Raw genomic sequence first — 18,401 nt, 5'->3', positions numbered from 1 at the left:
ACTCATCCTGAATAGTGGTTGGAGCCGTTTCATTGTCCAGCAGTGAAGAGTTTGAAGGTCGTGCCGACTGAGATGGATGGACATTGATATTTATTTGCGGAAGCGCCGAGCCTGACATGAGATTGTTGGAAACCTGGCTTAGTTTCGAAAGGCGTTGACGATCTTCTGCATATAGCTGTTCCCGCACGTCGTTGGGAACATCATCATGGGTCTCCAGGATACCCCCTTGTTCCACATTCTTAACAGGGGTTCCAGAATAATGTTTTGAGCCTGTAATGCTTTTTACTCGCCGGACCCTGCCAGCAATACTGGCCCTCGTACTGGCAAGGAGGCCCTGGGAATCTCATTTTCCGATATACATCTCGCTAAACTGACGGTTGCCCGGAGCATTCCTCCGCATCAATCTGGTCGTCCCGTAGGCGAAGCATTCTGCTAGTTACTGAGGAGGTTCCTCTTTTGCCTGTCCTCCTGTACGAAGAGTTGTCCTCCTTATAATTGATAGAGAAGCATTTCCTTGGGCCGATGAAGGAGATTTTGCCACATGAGGATTTGCTTATATATAACTGTCCAATCAATGTCAGCCTTTTCAAACCGCTTTGTATTATCGCTGCGAGCGTTTATCTACGGAAACCACAACTATAGTATCATCAAGCCTCACTCGGCGATCACGGTGTATTTTCTGGAGCAACACGCGTTCCGCCTCTTGCTTGATTTGCTGCCAGTATGAACTAGGTGTTGCATCTAGGTCTTGTTCCGTGTCCTTTGTCAAGACTCTGGTATTGTGAGTCACTCTCTACTCAATTATATACGGCATATAGGAGGACTTTCATCGTCAGGTGCTCTATTTCCTAGTCCAACACTATCAAAGGCCCGTGCTTGATTGGACTGTGAAACTAACGGCGGGGAACGTTCACAGGAGGGGCATGAACTACACTCAGAAGGGTCCGTTCTCGGTCGTAATTACCGGGAGTAGGAGCATACGAAGGAGTGCCTTCCCAGGTATAAGCTTGAGAAGGAATGTAGTTGCTGATGGGGGGGTATGTCGCATCATCAATGCATAGAATCCTGCCGAGAAGCCTAAGACGAGGATCCCTCAATGTTAGCCCTCACTCGTGTTTATTACTTATTATACCAGGGTACTAATCCAGACAGGCCAAAAAGAAATATAATGAGTGTCATTTCGTGTTGCGCCGTTTAGCTTTTGCATTGCCCCAATGAGCAACTTCGACGACAGACGGTAAAGATAGGAACAGGAAGGTGGTGGTGGAAGGTGATTGCCAGACCGATATGGGGGTTCGACTAGTTTGCGTGGAAGCTTCTAGAGTTCCAGTTGATCGATACTGGGGGGTACGGATAACCTGTACAACATCACGATATTTTACAGTTTTCGTTGTGTATTCGGATTCGGATACACGGATTATAGTAGTTCCGAGCCTTTACTTGACATAGTAAAGCCCGAACACCTTCAGGGAAACTTGAAGAGTATAAATATTTGCGCCACTTTTGCAACCAGCTGTACCGTACAGGCAATCAGCTGTAGATAATCGAACATTGCAGGTGGTACCAGGTGACGCAACGGAGAGACGATTCGGGAAAAAAAAGGAGTATAGGAGTGAAGAATATCCGGCTCCTTTCTGAATTGAGACCGTGGTGGTGTGCCGAGCGGAAACTAAAATCGGCCCGATGGCGATCCCGCCAGCGGGTGATCCCGAAATCACCCCAAGAACACCTGAAAACTCTGCAAGGGACGATGGCGAGCAGACCCTGGCACCAGCCCATAGGGGTAGGAGAAGGAGAACACAAAACATTATGATCCCACCTCTGGACTTCAATGCGCCAGATGATACCAGTAACCGCATCACTAACCAGATGGTCTGGGCATTGATTCTCAGCCTGAAGAAAACCATCACTCACTAAAACATTGTAATCGAGTCAGCCAGAACGGAAATCCAAGAGATCAAAGCTGGCCAGGAGGACCTACAGAAGGAAAATACTAAATTACAGGAGGAGATACAGTCCCTTTGATCTCAGGTTAAAACACAGATCTTATCCACCCCCAAATCATGGGTCGCAGTCGCTGCAGCAGCGGCAGGGAACACGCTCGAATAATCCTTGAATACCATAATCCCGCGACCCTGAAAAGAACCAAACTGTGTCCGCATCAGCACCGCGGCCACGTTAGATGAAGACATCGATAATAAATGGTTTATAAGATTCCTACCTACCGAAGCAGCGAATACACACATCAGAACAGCCCTACTGAACGCAGGAACTACCAAAGAAGTGTAAGTGGCAGGAATTAGTATAATAAAAACAGGCTATGTCATTCGATTCCGGGATGCCCAATCCGCCGAGACCGCCCGGAACAACACTGAGTGGCTCGATGAGCTGGGAAACAAGACTAAAGTGAAATCCAGGTTCGGGATTGTGGTTCATTGAGTTCTGACGGAGGAATTCGAGTTGGACGCGAACAAAAAGGGGGGGATTGAGAAAATCGTGATGGAAAATGACCTCTGCGAGAAGGGATTCCAGGTCGAAGATGTTGCATGGTTGAAGAAGAGAGACATGCCTATGGGCAAATCAGCCATGATGGGGATCTGGCTGGACTCACCGGAGGCAGCAGAATGGATCATCAATAATGGACTACTTGTCGGACAGAGGTACATCGGAAGTGTGGAACCCTATCGGGTAGAAAAGAAATGATGCCGGCGCTGCCAGGGATTCGGCCATCTGGCCTGGTCATGCAAAGAGCGAGTGAAGTGCGGGTACTGCACGGGCCTGCATGACTAATGCTATTGCTTCCCTGGGATCAGGCCCTGATGCTCAGACTGCAATGGAGAATACCTGACAGGTGACTGAACATGCCAGGTACTGCTGAATTCCTGGTCTTCCCCATGACAGCAAATCTCCGAATCCTACAGTTGAATATGATGGAATCCCGGGCAGGATGGAAGCCCATATTAATGACCATTATAATCAGAATCTTGATCTTCTCCTTATTCAAGATTCTTGAGATGGGTCGGGGGTGCGTAAGACTATCTAAAGGCTAGTAATATTATAGCAGCTAGATGATGATAATGAAAATGATTTCAGTTATCCTGATCTCTTGTTTAAGTGATATGCAGGCTATTACAACTACATCTCTGCCGTCGCGTGTTTATTGTATATAACCCCGTTTCTTAGGAGTGAACTTTGAGCCTTGCCTAGGGGTCTGTATTAGTTATTTGTTTTTAGTTATATCCTCGCGTATTCCATGATCCGCGGTCACGAAGTCGTCGAGTTACTTCTGTAAAGTCTAGTATAGTCTTCACGGGGCTGGTTTTCTTATTATCTTTTAGTATAGTTAAGATGTCAGTGAATGCTTCTCCGGCCTCTCTGCATAGAATCTGCTGTGAGATTCTTAGTTCTGGGCAGTCGAGTATGACATGGGTGGCGGTTTTCTTGGCACCAATCCGCAGTTATTATCATCGTCTCGGATCCGTACAGCTTTCCGTAAGGTGCCAACCAGCAGTGGCCAGCCCGCAACTGGGTAAGGAGTAGGCGCGGTCTCGTGGCAACGGGTCGTATAGTCGCGTGTGGATGGCTGGTAACTCAGTGTCGATTCACTGGAAGTGGCCGCCTTTCGGGATGTCTACTATTTATATTTCCATTCTTAGTAGATGTTTTTTTGGGTGGCCACTCTTAGGTGTTAAAAAGAATATATCTTATCTGGGCTGACTGCTCTTTTGGCTGGTGTGTCTGCTATATTATTTTCAGGGTCATCACTGTGTCCCAGGATCCATTGGAGGCGGAAAGGAATGTCTTGAATCTTCAATACTAAGACTACCTGCGGAATAGCATGAATATTTTATTATCCTGACTTTTTGCGTGGATTCCTGGTCGCCTGTAGGACTGGTATATTATTACAGAGATTATTACTGTTTTGTGCTCGTAGTATTATCGCGGCCCTGGACCTCAGCCTTCTGTTTTAGAGACGAGGCTAATAGTATAGAATATACTGATAAGCTCTATTATATAGAGACTAATTTGTTATTGAGCTTATAGAGACTTATCAGGATTCTGTTATTGTCTGATTTTCTTCTAACATTACTGCTGCTGCCCCAAGATGGCCGTTTTACTTTGATATATCTAAGTTAATAACTGTACCAGATAACATGAGTAAGGCTGTGGCTTTCTTTATTATTATATCTAGATCTGGTTCAATATTAATTTCTATAAAAGCAGGGGCGCTTTACGGGTTCTAGTCTCAGATTAATTATTTCCAGTTATTCAAGTCTCATCGTTCTCATTAATTCAGCGAGTGGGAACTGACACCAGGATCTATATTATTATATTGTCTCCGAGCTCTCGACAAGATGTCGTGTATCAGATAGCTACAAGGAAATGTCTGCAGATAGATTATAGTATTATATTCGAGTTGTAGGTGCGTCAGTAGTATGTATATTTCCACTTCCATTGTTACCGTACATTGCCATTGTTCGAAATGCAGACAGGGTTCGGATTATGGCCGATCAGTATACAAGGCCGATTGTTGTACTATATCAAGTACTCGGAGGTGCCTCTTATCCTTAAGAAATTATACCAGACCGTTAATATGTAGTCCGTGATAGATATCACGCAGGCCTGGTAGACCTGTCTTATTTAGCCAGGGTGATATTAGTCTTAGTTGCCTGTTCCACTGCCTGCTGTACGTGCTCTGTCCACTCTCAGTTCACAGTCCCAAACCACTCCGAGCGGCTTAGCTATCGCTGAGGATATGATAATTATATCTTATATTACTAATTATACTTTAGTTTTGCTCATGCTTTTTTCTAGTAGAGCGGATGAGTTCAGCCTTTTTTATGGTAAAATATGATCCTGTTTACTTAGCTTACTGCTTAGTATAGAAGATATTCTTCTTCTGGAGCTTCTTAAGGTTTTCTTCTGCAGATTTTCCTGCGCGCCACCGGAAGTAGTTGTTAATAAACACGGATATGCCTCCGTGGTAGTCTACTGGCCAGTCTACCAGGTTAGAGTTGAAGAAAATAAACAGAATCAGTAACAGGGGCAAGCCTTGAACCAGGCCCGCGTTTTCTAAAGGTAACATTAGGGACTTAAAATCATTGAATAAGATATTTACAGACCGGCCTTGCATAAATCTGATAATCCAGGTTCATAACATAATTGGGAACTCTTTAGCCTTGAGCTATCAGCTGAGGATGTTTCTATTAACCCTATTATATGCTCCTTTAAGGGCGAACGCAACCAGTGTTATCACTTTCTATGATACCATGCTCTGTTGATAACATCCCTCAGCTGATCCTTCCCGTGCTGACGCAATGATCCTTATGTTCAATGCTCTCCGGTCGATTCCCAAGAAGGTCATGCAGAAAAGTGGCTCCAAATTCACTTGGAGACTGGATATCCGAAGCTTTAAATCGGCGCTGGCCAAGAGCACCTCGGCGCGATGCTTCGAAGGTCTATTGCAGGTCATATTCCAGCTTCGTCGTGCGATGCGGCTGCTGACCAGAAAGCACGCCTTTTCCTTGGACAAGTGACGGGGGAGGGAGGCCTTACATTACTGGTAGAGTTGGTGAACAAAACCATTTCCACGAAGTCAAAGTTCGGCGCGAGGACACTCTTGTCAGGACTGTGATGCCGTCTACAACATAGGTGGATGTCTTTACAGTAGCATAAAGATATAAGTTTGTGTCATGGCGGCTTTCGGACCAGGGTTATGGATAGCTCAATAGTCGTCAAGAGTGTCCAAAGGGCGTGCCTTTCTAGTATGTGGCGTAGCATGCCTACCGCCAGACAACTAGCCTAGGCGCAATACATCTGACTATCCAAATGTGGCAATTGTTCCTCCTGAGTGCTTCCTAGTGTACTATACCCCATGAACAGACTGAATAGACCGAAAAGAACGCCATCTCCCGGGGTAAAAGTCGACCATGATCGACTATCCAAAGAGTAAGTGCCGAACCATGCAAAAAGACGTCAATGAGCCTGCAGCCCCTATAAGTCTTGGCTGCGAGAGCTCCACCCAACGATATGCCCTGAATTATGATGTATGCCATCGATATCATAGCAGTACGAGATCGTATTTGGCCTGTTTGTTTGCGACGTGGACGCATAGCTTGAGGTCGCTCTTGTCGGTCGCCTTTTCGAGGAGCCGATCCTAAAATCTTGTCAAAAACAGCCGCTCTGTCGACTCGCTACAAACTTGCGATCAAAAACTTATCCAGCGACTTATCGGGCAGGTTTCTAAGGGATCTTTGGGCCTTGGAGCTTTATCTTTCCTGTCCTGCACTTGTAGCCATCAGGCTCCTCATGACCGTTGCCAGGGCGGTTGATTTCAATGTGTCGGTATTCATGTAAGATGTTTGAATCTAGTAGCTCCGTTTCACGCCGGCTAATATGGCAAAGTCAGTTGTCCATGCTCTTGATGATGACGTTGGCAGGGACTAATTTACCAAGGCGGACCTGCCCCCTTTTGTTCAGCCAGATCGTGTCCGGCCCCAGGGTGGCCAAGGCTCTTCCATGATCACGCAGGAATCGTATTCCATCTAGGGTCTGTTTCCCTCACGAGGTATCCATATTATTAAGATCGTACTATGGCCGCCAATGACACTCACCGACCAGAGGACGCACGCCAGTTCGGTCTCGTTCACCGGCCACGGAGCGGTTAGAATATTGTCCACCGTGATACAGCTGGCTCATTTCGTAGTACGATTCCAGAAGGCGTGGAAATATAGGATGAGAAAGTTGACTGGTAATCTCTAGAAGGCCTCGGATTTGGGGTCGACCCACGGAAAGGCATTGGATGTTCACGACTTCCTGTTTGTGCTTTCGCTGCTGGGCCAGGGTGATTTGCGGTCCGCGACGAATCCTAGCTCGCGGTCCGTACACATCCCACGAGTCCTGCACATAGCAGTTCAAGGTCGAGAGCGCTTTTCGATACTCACGATCGCCTTGTGACCATCTTCCTTCGAAAGCTAGAAATTAATAAAGGGATTCTTTTCTTAACTTCGACTCGGGGTGTCCAGTTTGATGATGCAATTTTCAGCCGGATTCAATTGACCATAAGGTATGAGAATTTAACGAGGGAGTTTCGCAGAGCTGTCTGGTCAACTTTTCCGTCCACGACATGTACGATACAAGGACCTGCCGTTGTTCAGGAGCAGAGCCGATTTATAGCTTCGGATTTCCTGCTCCGAATGGATTCGGAGCCATTTTTCTGCATGACCTTGTCGAGAATCGACCGCAGAGCATTGGACGTAGAAGTCATTGCGTCGGAACGGGAAGGGTCTAGTTGGCGACTGTTCTGAATACCCGCTATACCTCACTCGATGTCAGTGTTCTACAGTTGCAGTTGGGACAGACGAACCAGTCTTTATTTCACCCTCCTCGGTGAACAAGATGCCTCGAGGGGTCAGGCTGGCTAGCTCTCTCGACCGACCGCGTAAGAACTGAAGGCACTGTAACACCTGTGAAATGTGTATAAACATCTTGCATTTAGTAGGAAAGGGACGGCACGTATAGGCCACAATATCTGGGCCACTTCACTTTCGGCGATGTGGCAACTCAACGCTAAAGCCACGTGGAGAGTGTACTCGGGATGGCTCCCACACGAGAGAAATCGATCTGCATACTGGAAAACGTCTAGCAGGCGCAGGATGCTGCGATGAGCGAGCCGATCGATCGTCTGGAGACACACCTCTATCGCCGATCGCTCCACGGCCTGCATCTGGATGTGGACTATGTGGACTACGTTGGCCTTTTTTCCTCGATGTCCAGCCAGCACCATTATTTGCCCATAGTCGATGCCTGCACAAGGTGCATATATTTCCACGGGTTTCGTGCTAGAATTCCGCGCGTAGCCGGGTTGGGAGTCAAGCGCTGTGGCAGTATGCCAGCTGCCGTCCAATGCCAATCACAGGTTGTTCGATTCGTATGCCGTCCGGGTCATCCCGGTTCCATCAGTTCCACTGTCGTTCTCGTTGCGCAGCTCGCGGACAAACCGTCTGCTTTGCTTCCAGCGTCCGACCTCGGAGAAATTACAGGTTTCTTCCGCAGCTTACGGTGGCACCGAGAGAGTGTTCACTCGCTAAGGTGACCAAAGACGGTTTGGCAAGTCAGAGCGGAACTATCCAGCGTAGCCTTCGGATTCTCCCACTTTCTTTCCGGCCGGTTTATTGCCTCCTGACGTGCACGAACTGTTGCGAGCCAGCCAAGACGTTCCTAATCTTCAGTGGAAAGCTAGTGCAGCCGGTCCGGATAAACCGAGGCACTTAATGGACAAGCAAATCGTACCAGCGAATATGTGAATCGTATCTGTTCGCTGTCATGAACCGCTTTGACCAAATACTGCACACCGGCGCTGAGACATCACCCAACCTAGGAAGAAGCTAGAGGAAATGCAACGGTATTCCACTTCCTGAAGTGATGACATCACCAGCGCCGTAAAGGATATCGATCGCTCCCCGTCATCAAACGATGCAGAAACAGTATTGACTCCATGTCCGTGTACGCGTGATATGTACTGATACAGACACACCGACTTTCCGCAACCCTCAGAGAGAAATCTTCAGCTTGCCATCCAAGGCCCGAAATATTCGCAAGCGATCCAAGTCTCCGTGCGTAGCCCGCAGGCAGTCAAATATGCCAAATCTGAGGAAAGGATCAACTGTCACGGTGGATCGCATACCCATCAGATCGCTCAACCAAGCTCTTGTAGTAGTCTACAAGCACTTCCGGCTCGGGGACAATGCGCCACTCTACGCGGAACAGAAACTCCAGCTCAAGAAGAGCTAGTTCGGTCATCCTGACGCCGCCCACCCGAGCATAGGTCTTGTTGGTCCAGAAGATGTCGCTTAGGCCCTTGCTAGCCACTGTGGCGCTCGCAATAAGGAATCGGTGAATCGTCAGGCTGGACACGGTGAAGGCCGGGTACAAAGCACAGAGTCTATCAGTGTAGTACACCATGCTTAGGAGGATTGGGGGAGATAACGTAGCGTGAGTGGTGAGTCGCTGGAGGTAGTCGTGCACCGAGATTCGCGGCGGCGACCGCGAGTGAAATCGAGTCAAGCGACCTCGGTTCAAGGAAATCGCATCGTTGAACCGGATCAGCTCCATCAACATACTCGAGATCAACACAGCAATATCCTGAGGATCCGCCAGCTCGTAACGCTCCGGCAGTAACTTGACCGCCGGCGTGTCCTGCCGCATTCGTTTCGCCTGAGAACCTTCGCGATTAGCGTGACCCAGGCTCGCGGCCCGCTCACCATCGGCCGGAGAGTCATTCGGGCTGTTACGCTTGTTGGGCCCAGCGGCAGCGCTATCGTGAACAGGCATTGAGGGTGTCGTGATTGGGCACACAGTGGAGGAAAAGGGGAGGCTGCAGGTACGGTCGGGACAGACACATCGTAGTACGACGACCAAAGAAGGACGCGTGGGATTGGAGGCGGGAACGGCAGTGTCAGTAGGCGGACGAGACGTGGTGCTACTATCGCCCCTAGAAGAGTTCAGCCAACATGCATACGACCGCGTGGAATATTCCCTGAGGGTCCGGGAGGTGAGGAGCCAAAGGTATGCAGTGTTGGGGCCGACCGGAGTTCTCGCTGCTAACGGATCGAAGCGAGGGTTGGGTGCAGCAGCAGCAGCAGCAGCGTGCCGGCGGACTCATGACGCAGAGCGGTGGCTGCGGTGGAAACAACGCGAAGGGGGAAGAAGAGGAGGGCTGGGAATGCCGGGATGGAAAAGTGTGAGAGTGGAATGTAAAGGGAATGAGAATGGGAACGATGAGTGGCGTTGGAAGGAGAGGCGGCGGAAGGAAAGGGCGACAAACCTAGCGTTTCCGCCCGATGAGTCCACTACGTAGGCGCACTGGCAGACGCTGTGGAATCTTGTTTTGCTGCGAGGGGTGAAGGCGGCGTGCACGAAGGCATCATGATCTGCCGGGGGTGGTTGATTGAGAGAGCGAAGGATTCAGCTCATCGAGGAAGAGGCTGAAAGGCGGGGAAGAGAACAGGTGGGAGGAAGGATAAAGTAGAAAAGAAGACGAAGAAGCGAGCGAAGCAAGGAAAACCAATAAGTGAGTAGTCACATACTAACAATGACACCGCTCCAGCGAAATCCGACATACAAGAAGGGTAACAATAATTTCAGTAAGTTTTCTCTGAGCCGGCCTGCATATGGGCGAAGATCAGAGAAAGGTATTATTTATCTTCTGCATTCAAGGCGCAGATGTCTGACACACAATGAGCCGATTAGCTGACTCCTTATCCCACGGCTTTCCTCAATCGGTCTGTGAAAAGAGCTGTCCACTGTAGTCAAAACGCTACTAAAAGAACTTTACAAGATCGTTTATACTTTAACATTAACGTAAGTAGCAGCTGCGGCTGCGGCCTAGGTCTTTGGTCTATTCGTTGCTGAATTATCGTAGATAACATTTCAGTTACTATAGTTTCTTTACTGAGCTATAGAGTCTATACAGCATCAATTTGTAACGAACTCTCTCGCAGTGTAGTACTTTCCTTGTTACCGGGATACATACGACCTTGACAACCGTAATCTGGAACAGTACCATAACAGCCTTCTCGATCGGCATTTCCTGCAAGATCTTCAGATATTTTGCCTAGGCTAACCAGGGAAACAGGGGTTTTATATCGGGGAATCGATCTTCGCGTTCAACCAACATCTGCATGCACACGCCTGCATACCTACCCTGGAATGCAACGGTTACTAAGGGAGGACCCTGACAGCACAAGTTTCTGCCGTAAAAGACCGGCACACACTTTGTACTCTGGAGCTTCCGGTCTTCTTTTTCCTTCTACTGATCCGCTTCCCCTTGCCAGTCATCGACTAACATGGCATCCGAGTATAGTCAGTTCGCAGCTATAATCAGTCTACATTGGATTGAGGTTCTGTCCTGGAGCTCACTGATGCAGTGGCTCTGGTTGTGGAAGCTTGACCCACTTCCTGCACAGCGGCATTCTCCTCGCTTGCTGAGTGGGTTAAGTGTCAAGGGCATACTTTCGGCTCCCTCGAATAAACTAATTAGGAAGTTTGTTGATCCCTTACCACTACACCGTCATACCAGCAAATTAACCCTTGACGACCCAGCCTCCCAGGGGCTGCGAAACACAAATACCCTATCCACGATATGATTCCACCAGCAAGTTCCAGAGGGGATATAAAACCATCCGGAAGGGAATCCACTTCTTTACTCCAAAGATTCGCGCACCGGATGGAGGACCCGTTTGAGAGCCTTTTTAGCCAATCACAGAGATTCCCGTGCAGATTACCTATCTCTCTCTTTTCCTTTTCTTTAAGGTTGGTATCATATCAGTCCTTTCGAAATCAGCGTCTTCAGGCAGCCCACAATGAAAAGGATTATGAGTGCTTTCTGGATGCTCTTTCCAAGCTACCTTTCTCCGGCCGCTGCAACCGCATGTTACGCAGCAGATGGATCGCCCGTAGATAACTCCATATACCAGCCGTGCGTTCCCATCACAGGCATTCACTCAATGTGCTGCAGGCTGAACAGCGCGGATAATGAGACGTGCGATCCAACGGGGCTTTGCCTCACGAGTGGAGGAGGGTATCATCGGGGACTGTGCACCGATCAATCATGGAACTCGACGAACTGTTTGCCCAAAGATATTTGCGACAACCAGGTCTGGCCTCCCATGTGTGAACGTGAGATTAAGTACTGATGGTTTCGACCAGCACGGCGGGTACTCAGACTGGACCTACCAACTAACCTCCTGTGGGGACGGATGCTGGTGTTGTGGTAGCTCAACCTCCTGCTGCAGCACACCAGAGACATTCACTCTGGATCCGACAGTGATCAAGCTTGATTCTGCTTCCAAAGCAGCCGCTACCGCTGCTCCTGCGATAACGGTAACTATCATCCCGACGGAGAGTAGCAGCAGCAACGATGGTGAGGTCGACAGGTCGGCAAAGGTCGCAATTGGACTCGGTGTGGGTGTCCCGTTGGCATGCATAGCTGTGGGGATGTTGGGCGGTGGGTATCTCTTAGGCAGAAGGAGTATGAGGAGGGTACTGTCGCAGGTGAACCTTCAACCTCGTGTGAAAAGTGTCCTGCTGGAAAAGCCAAAGGGAGAGATAGGGCGTCCGCTACAGGTTGGCGATGCTCCAAGTACGTCATAATATGTCGAAATTGCGCGGAGTGGGTGAATGATGGACTAGAGAAAGCGATAAAGGGACCGTCCAGAGGCTTACGGTGGTTCCCTTATTTACTGCACGTCCGCTAGTCTGAGTGATTTCACCTCACCGGCTTTACTCTACTGTTTCCTGGTAGTGTGTATTAGTACACTGTATTATTCTATAGTTCACGTAACCCGGCTTGTTCTGATGAATTGTCTCTGATTGCCTGATGAACACCTTGCCTTTAGATCCACTGAACGTGTAGTCTCTACTCCTGCGGTCATTTCTCGCAATTCAGGATGGTTATGCAATGTACAGAGTAGCTTCCGCAAGGGTCACGATGCCCAGCGACACAAGTATTGTTATATATGAATTCCGTGAAGAGGCCGCCAACGCAGATTACGGCTGCTAATAAGGAGTGGTTGCCTGCCCTGCCGGTGAGCCAGGGCACCCGTCATGGGATGGAGCTTGGTCGCAGACGGCTCTGTGCAAGCCGCCGAGGGGGAAGGTAGTGTGCAGAATGAAGGGGTGACTTGCGGGGGTTCTGGGGGCCTCGTCGCGCCAGAAGTGAAGACTGCTTTTATCTTTGGCATGAGTGAAGCAGGTGGAGCTCAGGCATGGGAAACTAAAATTCAAATTCAAGGAAGCCGAAGGTTGCAGAAAGGGATTAGGACGGGAGTGGGAATGAAGGGAGTGGTTGGGGTTAGCTGGGGCAATTAAGTAGGGCTAATGAAGTTAGGTCGCTTGATAGAACGGCAAGTGAGCCGACACATGAGACAGAAGTATATGAATGATTGCGGTTCAATTGCTTATCCATCTCTGAGTGGGAAATGGTTGTCTCTCGGCTTGCAGTTAATTCAGCCTGCCTTTACATTTGCCGTAAGGCATTTGCTGAGAAGGATCCAAAGGTTCGTGAAGGCGTTAATGAGGCGGTCATGTCAGCGCTGGAAGTTGGCATTCAGCATGTATATTTATGGTGTTCGATTGCTGTCCCTATGGGCCCCTCGATCTTTATGTCCGGCGGGACCCAGTATACCAGTAAACCGAGGACCTTTTCCATCTTGGATATATACAGTCCCAACCTGTACTTGCCAGGGGTTAAGGTCTTCGTTATTAATGGTCATGGTGCTCGGCTGGTTTACTGAGCATGGCTTGGCATCTGGGGTAATCCCGGGCAAACAGTTGCAATGATGGCTATGCCATTGTGGATTTACCCATGCAAACAGTCCTTTTACATATCTACGTATTTTGCTCGTGTCATATGAAGCTGTTATCGGTTCATCTAAGCCGCCCAAATGCCATCGAGCATGGTTCGCAGCTCGCTCACATCCATTCATACGTTCGTATTCTCCAGACCTCATTCATACATTGCGGGAAGTCGTTTGGCTTGCGCACCTCTGCTCAACGCGGATGCTGCCCACGTTGACTCCGCCCGCTTTTTCAGAGATTTGAAATTCAGTTCAGAGCAGTGAAGCCGATGATCGGGGCCTGCCTGAGTTCAGCTTTAGCCTTGACTTATATTGCGGATATGCTAGGAGGAGCAGACCAAGGTGGGGGAGGGTAGTTTGAAAGGTGCTCTGCAATAGCATCATCATAAGCGCGGTAGTGGACTTCACAAAGATACTATGAAGAAGCCGAAGTCGCGTCTTTAGAGGGAAGACGGTAGAATGGAACATCAGCCATTGGCCACCATAGATCTTGACCAGGCTTCAAGTTCGCCGGCAAAGTACTAGTCTATGGGGGATGGAAGTACCTAGAGTAGAGATAGTGGTGCATGCTGTCTAAATCTAGGGTCCAGAGTATGAATTCTACTACTGCTGCCGGTAACAAAACCAGAAGTGGAGGCATACGCGAAACCTGCTGAGAGGTAATTGGGTCCGTCTTTGTTGGCGCTCGTTAATTCGGCGGGACTGCACTGCAGGACCTTCGCAGAGAGATTCATAAAGCGATAATATATGATATATATATGTAGCTGTTGCTAGAGCATTAGTCCTCTTCTATGGTTTCTTTATCGAAAGCATTAGATCAAAGCCTGCTACTAGCTTAGGAGCACTGCCGATACTCTTTAATTGGATCTTCCAGCACTGTCGGTCATGCACCTATGCCATCCAGCGAAGCCACGGCAAGCCTCACCTAGTAGCGTGACACTGAAACAAGAAAGGTCCCAGATTCTGTACATAGTACGGAAGTGCTGGCCAAGCTGCATCAGCTCGGGAGGTGGGAGTCGGATAGCTGTCTCCAATTTGCGAGGCCCAGGAAACTAAACTTATAGGGACATGTTCAACCGCCTCAGCCACGGAGAGTACGTCCTCGGGCCGGAGCCCTCTCCAATACCAAATGGCTTGGTCGAATGCTTATGCAAGGGATGCTAAGCTCTCCAGTTATAAAATCGAATGTGAGATTGACGCATGCATTGTTAAAGGTTGTGATGGCATATTGAACAGGCAAATCAACGACGTAGAGCATGGTTCCCGACAGGTGCTCTGCGGACATTGGGTAACCGTCATTGCCCAATACCCGGCGACATATGACGGGTTATACATACAGATATCCGGAAAACGAATGCGGCCCACAACCAACCGCTATTCTCCACCAGAAGCCAAATGGCAGAATGAAAATGTGGCCCGGTTCGTGGGGTCAGGCTGTAGGGCTCGGGCGGTGTAGTCTGGTTATTCTGGCCTTTGGCAATGCCTGTGGACATATCTTGGATCAAGGTGAACGAGCCTACATCCGGAAAACGTTCGGAGCCATGCGGCCGAGTCCCGAAATTGCCACAGCATGTATTGGGCACGGGCTCGCATCGTCTCCTTGGGTGAGTCGGAGGTCTTGGGCGACGTCTGCTCGCTTGATTCCTTCGACATTGGTATAGTATTCCGCGAGTCAATCCATAGATAGTCCTCTTCTCATCTTTAATCACAAACCCTCCCAGTGTTTATTTATATTTCACTATTAAGATTTGCCTCACGAGAGAAGCATTCACCTGGTTTACTGGATTCTTGACCATCATGAGGGAATATCGTGTTCAAATATGGCACTGAGTACACAGTTGTTTTATTGCGGTAACATAGCTTGCGCCCAACATAGTTGCTGTGCTTCGCAGACATTGAACGAAAAGAATGGAGTAATGTTGGAAGAGTCGAATAATTGGCTTCTGGATGATTGCGTTCAATTGTCCTTGGCTACTCTTAAGCTCAGCATGATCAGTCGGGTCGGCTAGTGCCGTTACCTGCTTGAAAGGTCTTTCGTACTACTGTACATACATGCTGTAAGTATACTTCTTATGACTGTTTAACGTTATCGATCAATTAAAAAGTATATTTGTTACATCATGCTGCGCCGATCATTTCTATCTGAATAAGAAGCGCTCCAACGTTGACAAAAAGTGGGCTTGTTTCCAGCATAACCATCGCCCATTATTGGACGAGTCAGTTAGACTCGGTATCAGGATTAGAGCGGCCAACGAAAACCCGCCATCGGTAATTTGCCGATGCTATGCTCTAGTCTTAAGCATTAGCAGATTATTATCAGTATCCCTTAGTATACCTGCCAGCTTGGTTGTCATCTACGTTGTTTTGAACATGAAAGCTTACAACTCTGGTTTGCTATAATTACAGCTGGAAGCATGTGTTGAGTCTCTTGTCAGAGCATCTTCCGGAACTGGAGAAGCTGGGTCAGGGAACATATGCAACGGTTTATAAGGGATGGAATCGCGCAACGAACGAGTTGGCTGCGTGAAAAGAAATCCATCTTGATGCCGAGGGAGGAGTTCCTTCGGCAGCTATCTGGGAGGCCCCGTTGGTCAGATGTCTCATACATGAAGACTTCTGATCTTGCACGATGTGGTAAATGCAGAAGACAAACTGGTGCTGGATTTTGAGTACATGGATAAGGATTCGAAACACTATATTGATGCTCGAGGTAAGCTACTTGATACGACTACTGCCAAGTCTTTGGTTTATGAGTTGCTGCGCGGAGTTTCTCCCCGCACGAGATCGGCATTTTGCATTGGTACCTGAAGACCGAGAACCTGCTCCTCGATCAGAATGGACGGCTAGAACTTGTGGATTTCGGAAGGGGGCCCCCATCAGTACATTCTCGAATGGCGTGGCTACTCTGTGGTCCCCACACCCCAATGTGCTGCTTCGAAGTTGCAGCCACCACATCAGCACTGACATCTGGTCCGTCGGATGTATTATGGCTGACGTATACGGGCTCTCCTTTATTTGCTGGAAGGACAGAAAAAGACCAACTTTTGAAGTCTTCTGTATTATGGGATTACCAACCGAGCTCTCCTGGCCAGGGATCAGCCTATTGCCCTAATATAGAACTGACTCTCCGTTTTGCTCCTCTACAATGTCTGCAGTATCTTATATTGCAAACAGATCCTCGAGGCATTGACCTGCTGGGATGTATGCTGCAGTTATGTCCTAAGGCGCGCATTAGTGCTGCTGATGCCTGCAGCACCTCTGGTTTTAAAGATGTACCTGATGTGTTCCGGTGAGTGCATCCCAAACAGATCCTCATATCAACAAGGATCTTAGCTGTCTGTATAAAAAGAAAATTTATCACCGAACAGCACCTGCCATGATCTGACCTGGCCTACATTATTGACCAGGCTCCTGGGTATTGCACAATAAATAGAACTCACTGTGTGATGCAGTTTCTCGACCAGTGTCGGGAGGCTCTAGCCCCTGTGCCACCTCGACCATGGCGCTCATATAGCAGCACTTGTATGGCAGCCGAGGTCAAAGTATCAAAATGCACTAAGTTACCAGCGCAAATGTGGGAAACTTTCTTACCAACAGTGTCGCTGTCTAAGAATATCTGGAAACAGCCATTGAGGCGGAAGTTTCTGGAGAATCCGAACAGCCTACAGTCGATCGTAGAAGACACACCCTGGGTTAAAGCACAGTTCTTGAGGTACTCTCAGCGCTCGCTCCGATCGCATCCAGAGCAGCATGTAGATCACCCGGTAGGCCGATGCATGCATGATGTTCATTTATAAGATCAGATGTTCAGCGTCCGCCCACATTATCCGTGGTGACCGAACTCATAGCCGAACTCTGCGACCTCTATCGCGAGGAAGGCGTCATGCCAAATTAATATTCACCAGCAGAGAATAGTTGGTCGAGGTGAGTGGTCAACAAGGCCTGCCAACGTACTTAGCCCTACAAACACAAATGCGATATTTATGTGTGGTTCCATTAAATCATCGATAACTGAGTTCTCATATGAATCAGTAATCATGTGTATGACGGACCGCTACAGAAATGCGACTATCCCAAGTATGGGACTTTCTTGTGCCTAGTAGAGCGTTCACGGAAGGGTGGCGTGGGAGACTTCGGTTCAGTTCGGCCCGGTCCAAGCACTCTGAGAGGTCAACGATGGAAGCTGCTTGTCATGATAATAAGTTGGCCTTCGGCCGCGAGCCTTTACCAAACCAGTAGGCTGGGAAGGTTCTCGACGTGCTAGGCAGACGTGTGTCCAGATGTTGGTTATGACGTATGATTACGCAGTATGGAGACCTACATCAGCCAGGTAAAGAAGTACCTAACGTTAATAGTATGGCTTCCAGAGAGGCGCCATGATGGCAGAAATTGGCACGCTGTGGCTGCAGGATGGTGAAGCTTTAGAGCACCACGTCTAATCTCATTTAATCTTATCCTATGCGTCTTGGATTTAAGCCGGCCCATGTAGAAGATATCTCCGCTCTTTCCCCGAAGCTGTGGGCAACGCTTGACGATGGCCAGGCAGCAAGCAGTAGTGGTTATAAACGATACCGTGCAGGTCTGGATGGAACCGTCAATACCGATCCGATACCCTTACCACAGGAGACAAGTTCCCCATACGGAGGGCCCCACTGCATAAACCTCCAGACCTTTCGCGGCCGGCCAATGGTCAACCAGCGCTGCCAGACCAGATCCATTTGGTTCCTTTAGACTGCGTCAATAAATCCCAAGGCGACAGCGGCCATCCTACTCTTCCCTTATTACATAAGCAAAGAGCTTCGACCCTCCGGTTTGGTCACGCCTGGCCCTCCGCCTCCCCACAGATAATACTTTCCCTCTTTACACCTTCTATTACGTACCTTGCCTTGCCAAATCACCGGTGGACCGTTGCAACGCTATCCTGTCCTTGGGTCCGTTCAAAGTTAATCAATAATCATTACATGCGGCTGCTGCAACTGGGCTTTCGCATTGGTTCGACCCTCTGAACCTTCTATGCTTGATTACACCTTTACATTCATCCAC

General features: G+C 48.8%; 4 protein-coding genes across 4 annotated transcripts; 3 read left to right on the top strand and 1 right to left on the bottom strand.

Annotated features, from left to right (window-relative positions):
* Positions 1 to 6,950: 6,950 nt before the first annotated feature.
* On the top strand, positions 6,951 to 7,169 carry BO88DRAFT_299101 (uncharacterized protein; the record flags this gene model as incomplete). The annotated part of the gene is made up of 1 exon (XM_025702409.1): positions 6,951 to 7,169. A coding segment is annotated over one exon (219 nt), but the record flags the coding sequence as incomplete, so codon positions are not given.
* A 1,209-nt stretch (positions 7,170 to 8,378) lies between these two features.
* On the bottom strand, positions 8,379 to 9,462 carry BO88DRAFT_84927 (cyclin family protein). The gene has a single exon (XM_025713194.1). It carries the CDS (start codon positions 9,331 to 9,333, stop codon positions 8,662 to 8,664), a length of 672 nt encoding a protein of 223 aa, XP_025560989.1. The 5' UTR covers positions 9,334 to 9,462; the 3' UTR covers positions 8,379 to 8,661.
* A 1,734-nt stretch (positions 9,463 to 11,196) lies between these two features.
* On the top strand, positions 11,197 to 12,248 carry BO88DRAFT_369251 (uncharacterized protein). The gene is made up of 2 exons (XM_025704137.1): positions 11,197 to 11,657; positions 11,710 to 12,248. The coding sequence occupies exons 1-2, from the start codon at positions 11,364 to 11,366 to the stop codon at positions 12,151 to 12,153; spliced, it is 738 nt and encodes a 245-aa protein (XP_025560988.1). The 5' UTR covers positions 11,197 to 11,363; the 3' UTR covers positions 12,154 to 12,248.
* Positions 12,249 to 15,728: 3,480 nt separating this feature from the next.
* BO88DRAFT_466796 (uncharacterized protein) lies at positions 15,729 to 16,809 on the top strand (the record flags this gene model as incomplete). Its single annotated transcript, XM_025711488.1, has 4 exons — positions 15,729 to 15,747; positions 15,890 to 15,944; positions 15,971 to 16,096; positions 16,126 to 16,809. The coding sequence occupies 4 exons, from the start codon at positions 15,729 to 15,731 to the stop codon at positions 16,649 to 16,651; spliced, it is 726 nt and encodes a 241-aa protein (XP_025560987.1). The 3' UTR covers positions 16,652 to 16,809.
* Positions 16,810 to 18,401: the final 1,592 nt, after the last annotated feature.

The sequence above is a fragment of the Aspergillus vadensis genome (genome assembly GCF_003184925.1).
Source record: "Aspergillus vadensis CBS 113365 unplaced genomic scaffold BO88scaffold_18, whole genome shotgun sequence".
NCBI classification, from domain to species: Eukaryota; Fungi; Ascomycota; class Eurotiomycetes; order Eurotiales; family Aspergillaceae; genus Aspergillus; species Aspergillus vadensis.
This window is presented reverse-complemented; position numbering and strand designations above follow the sequence as displayed.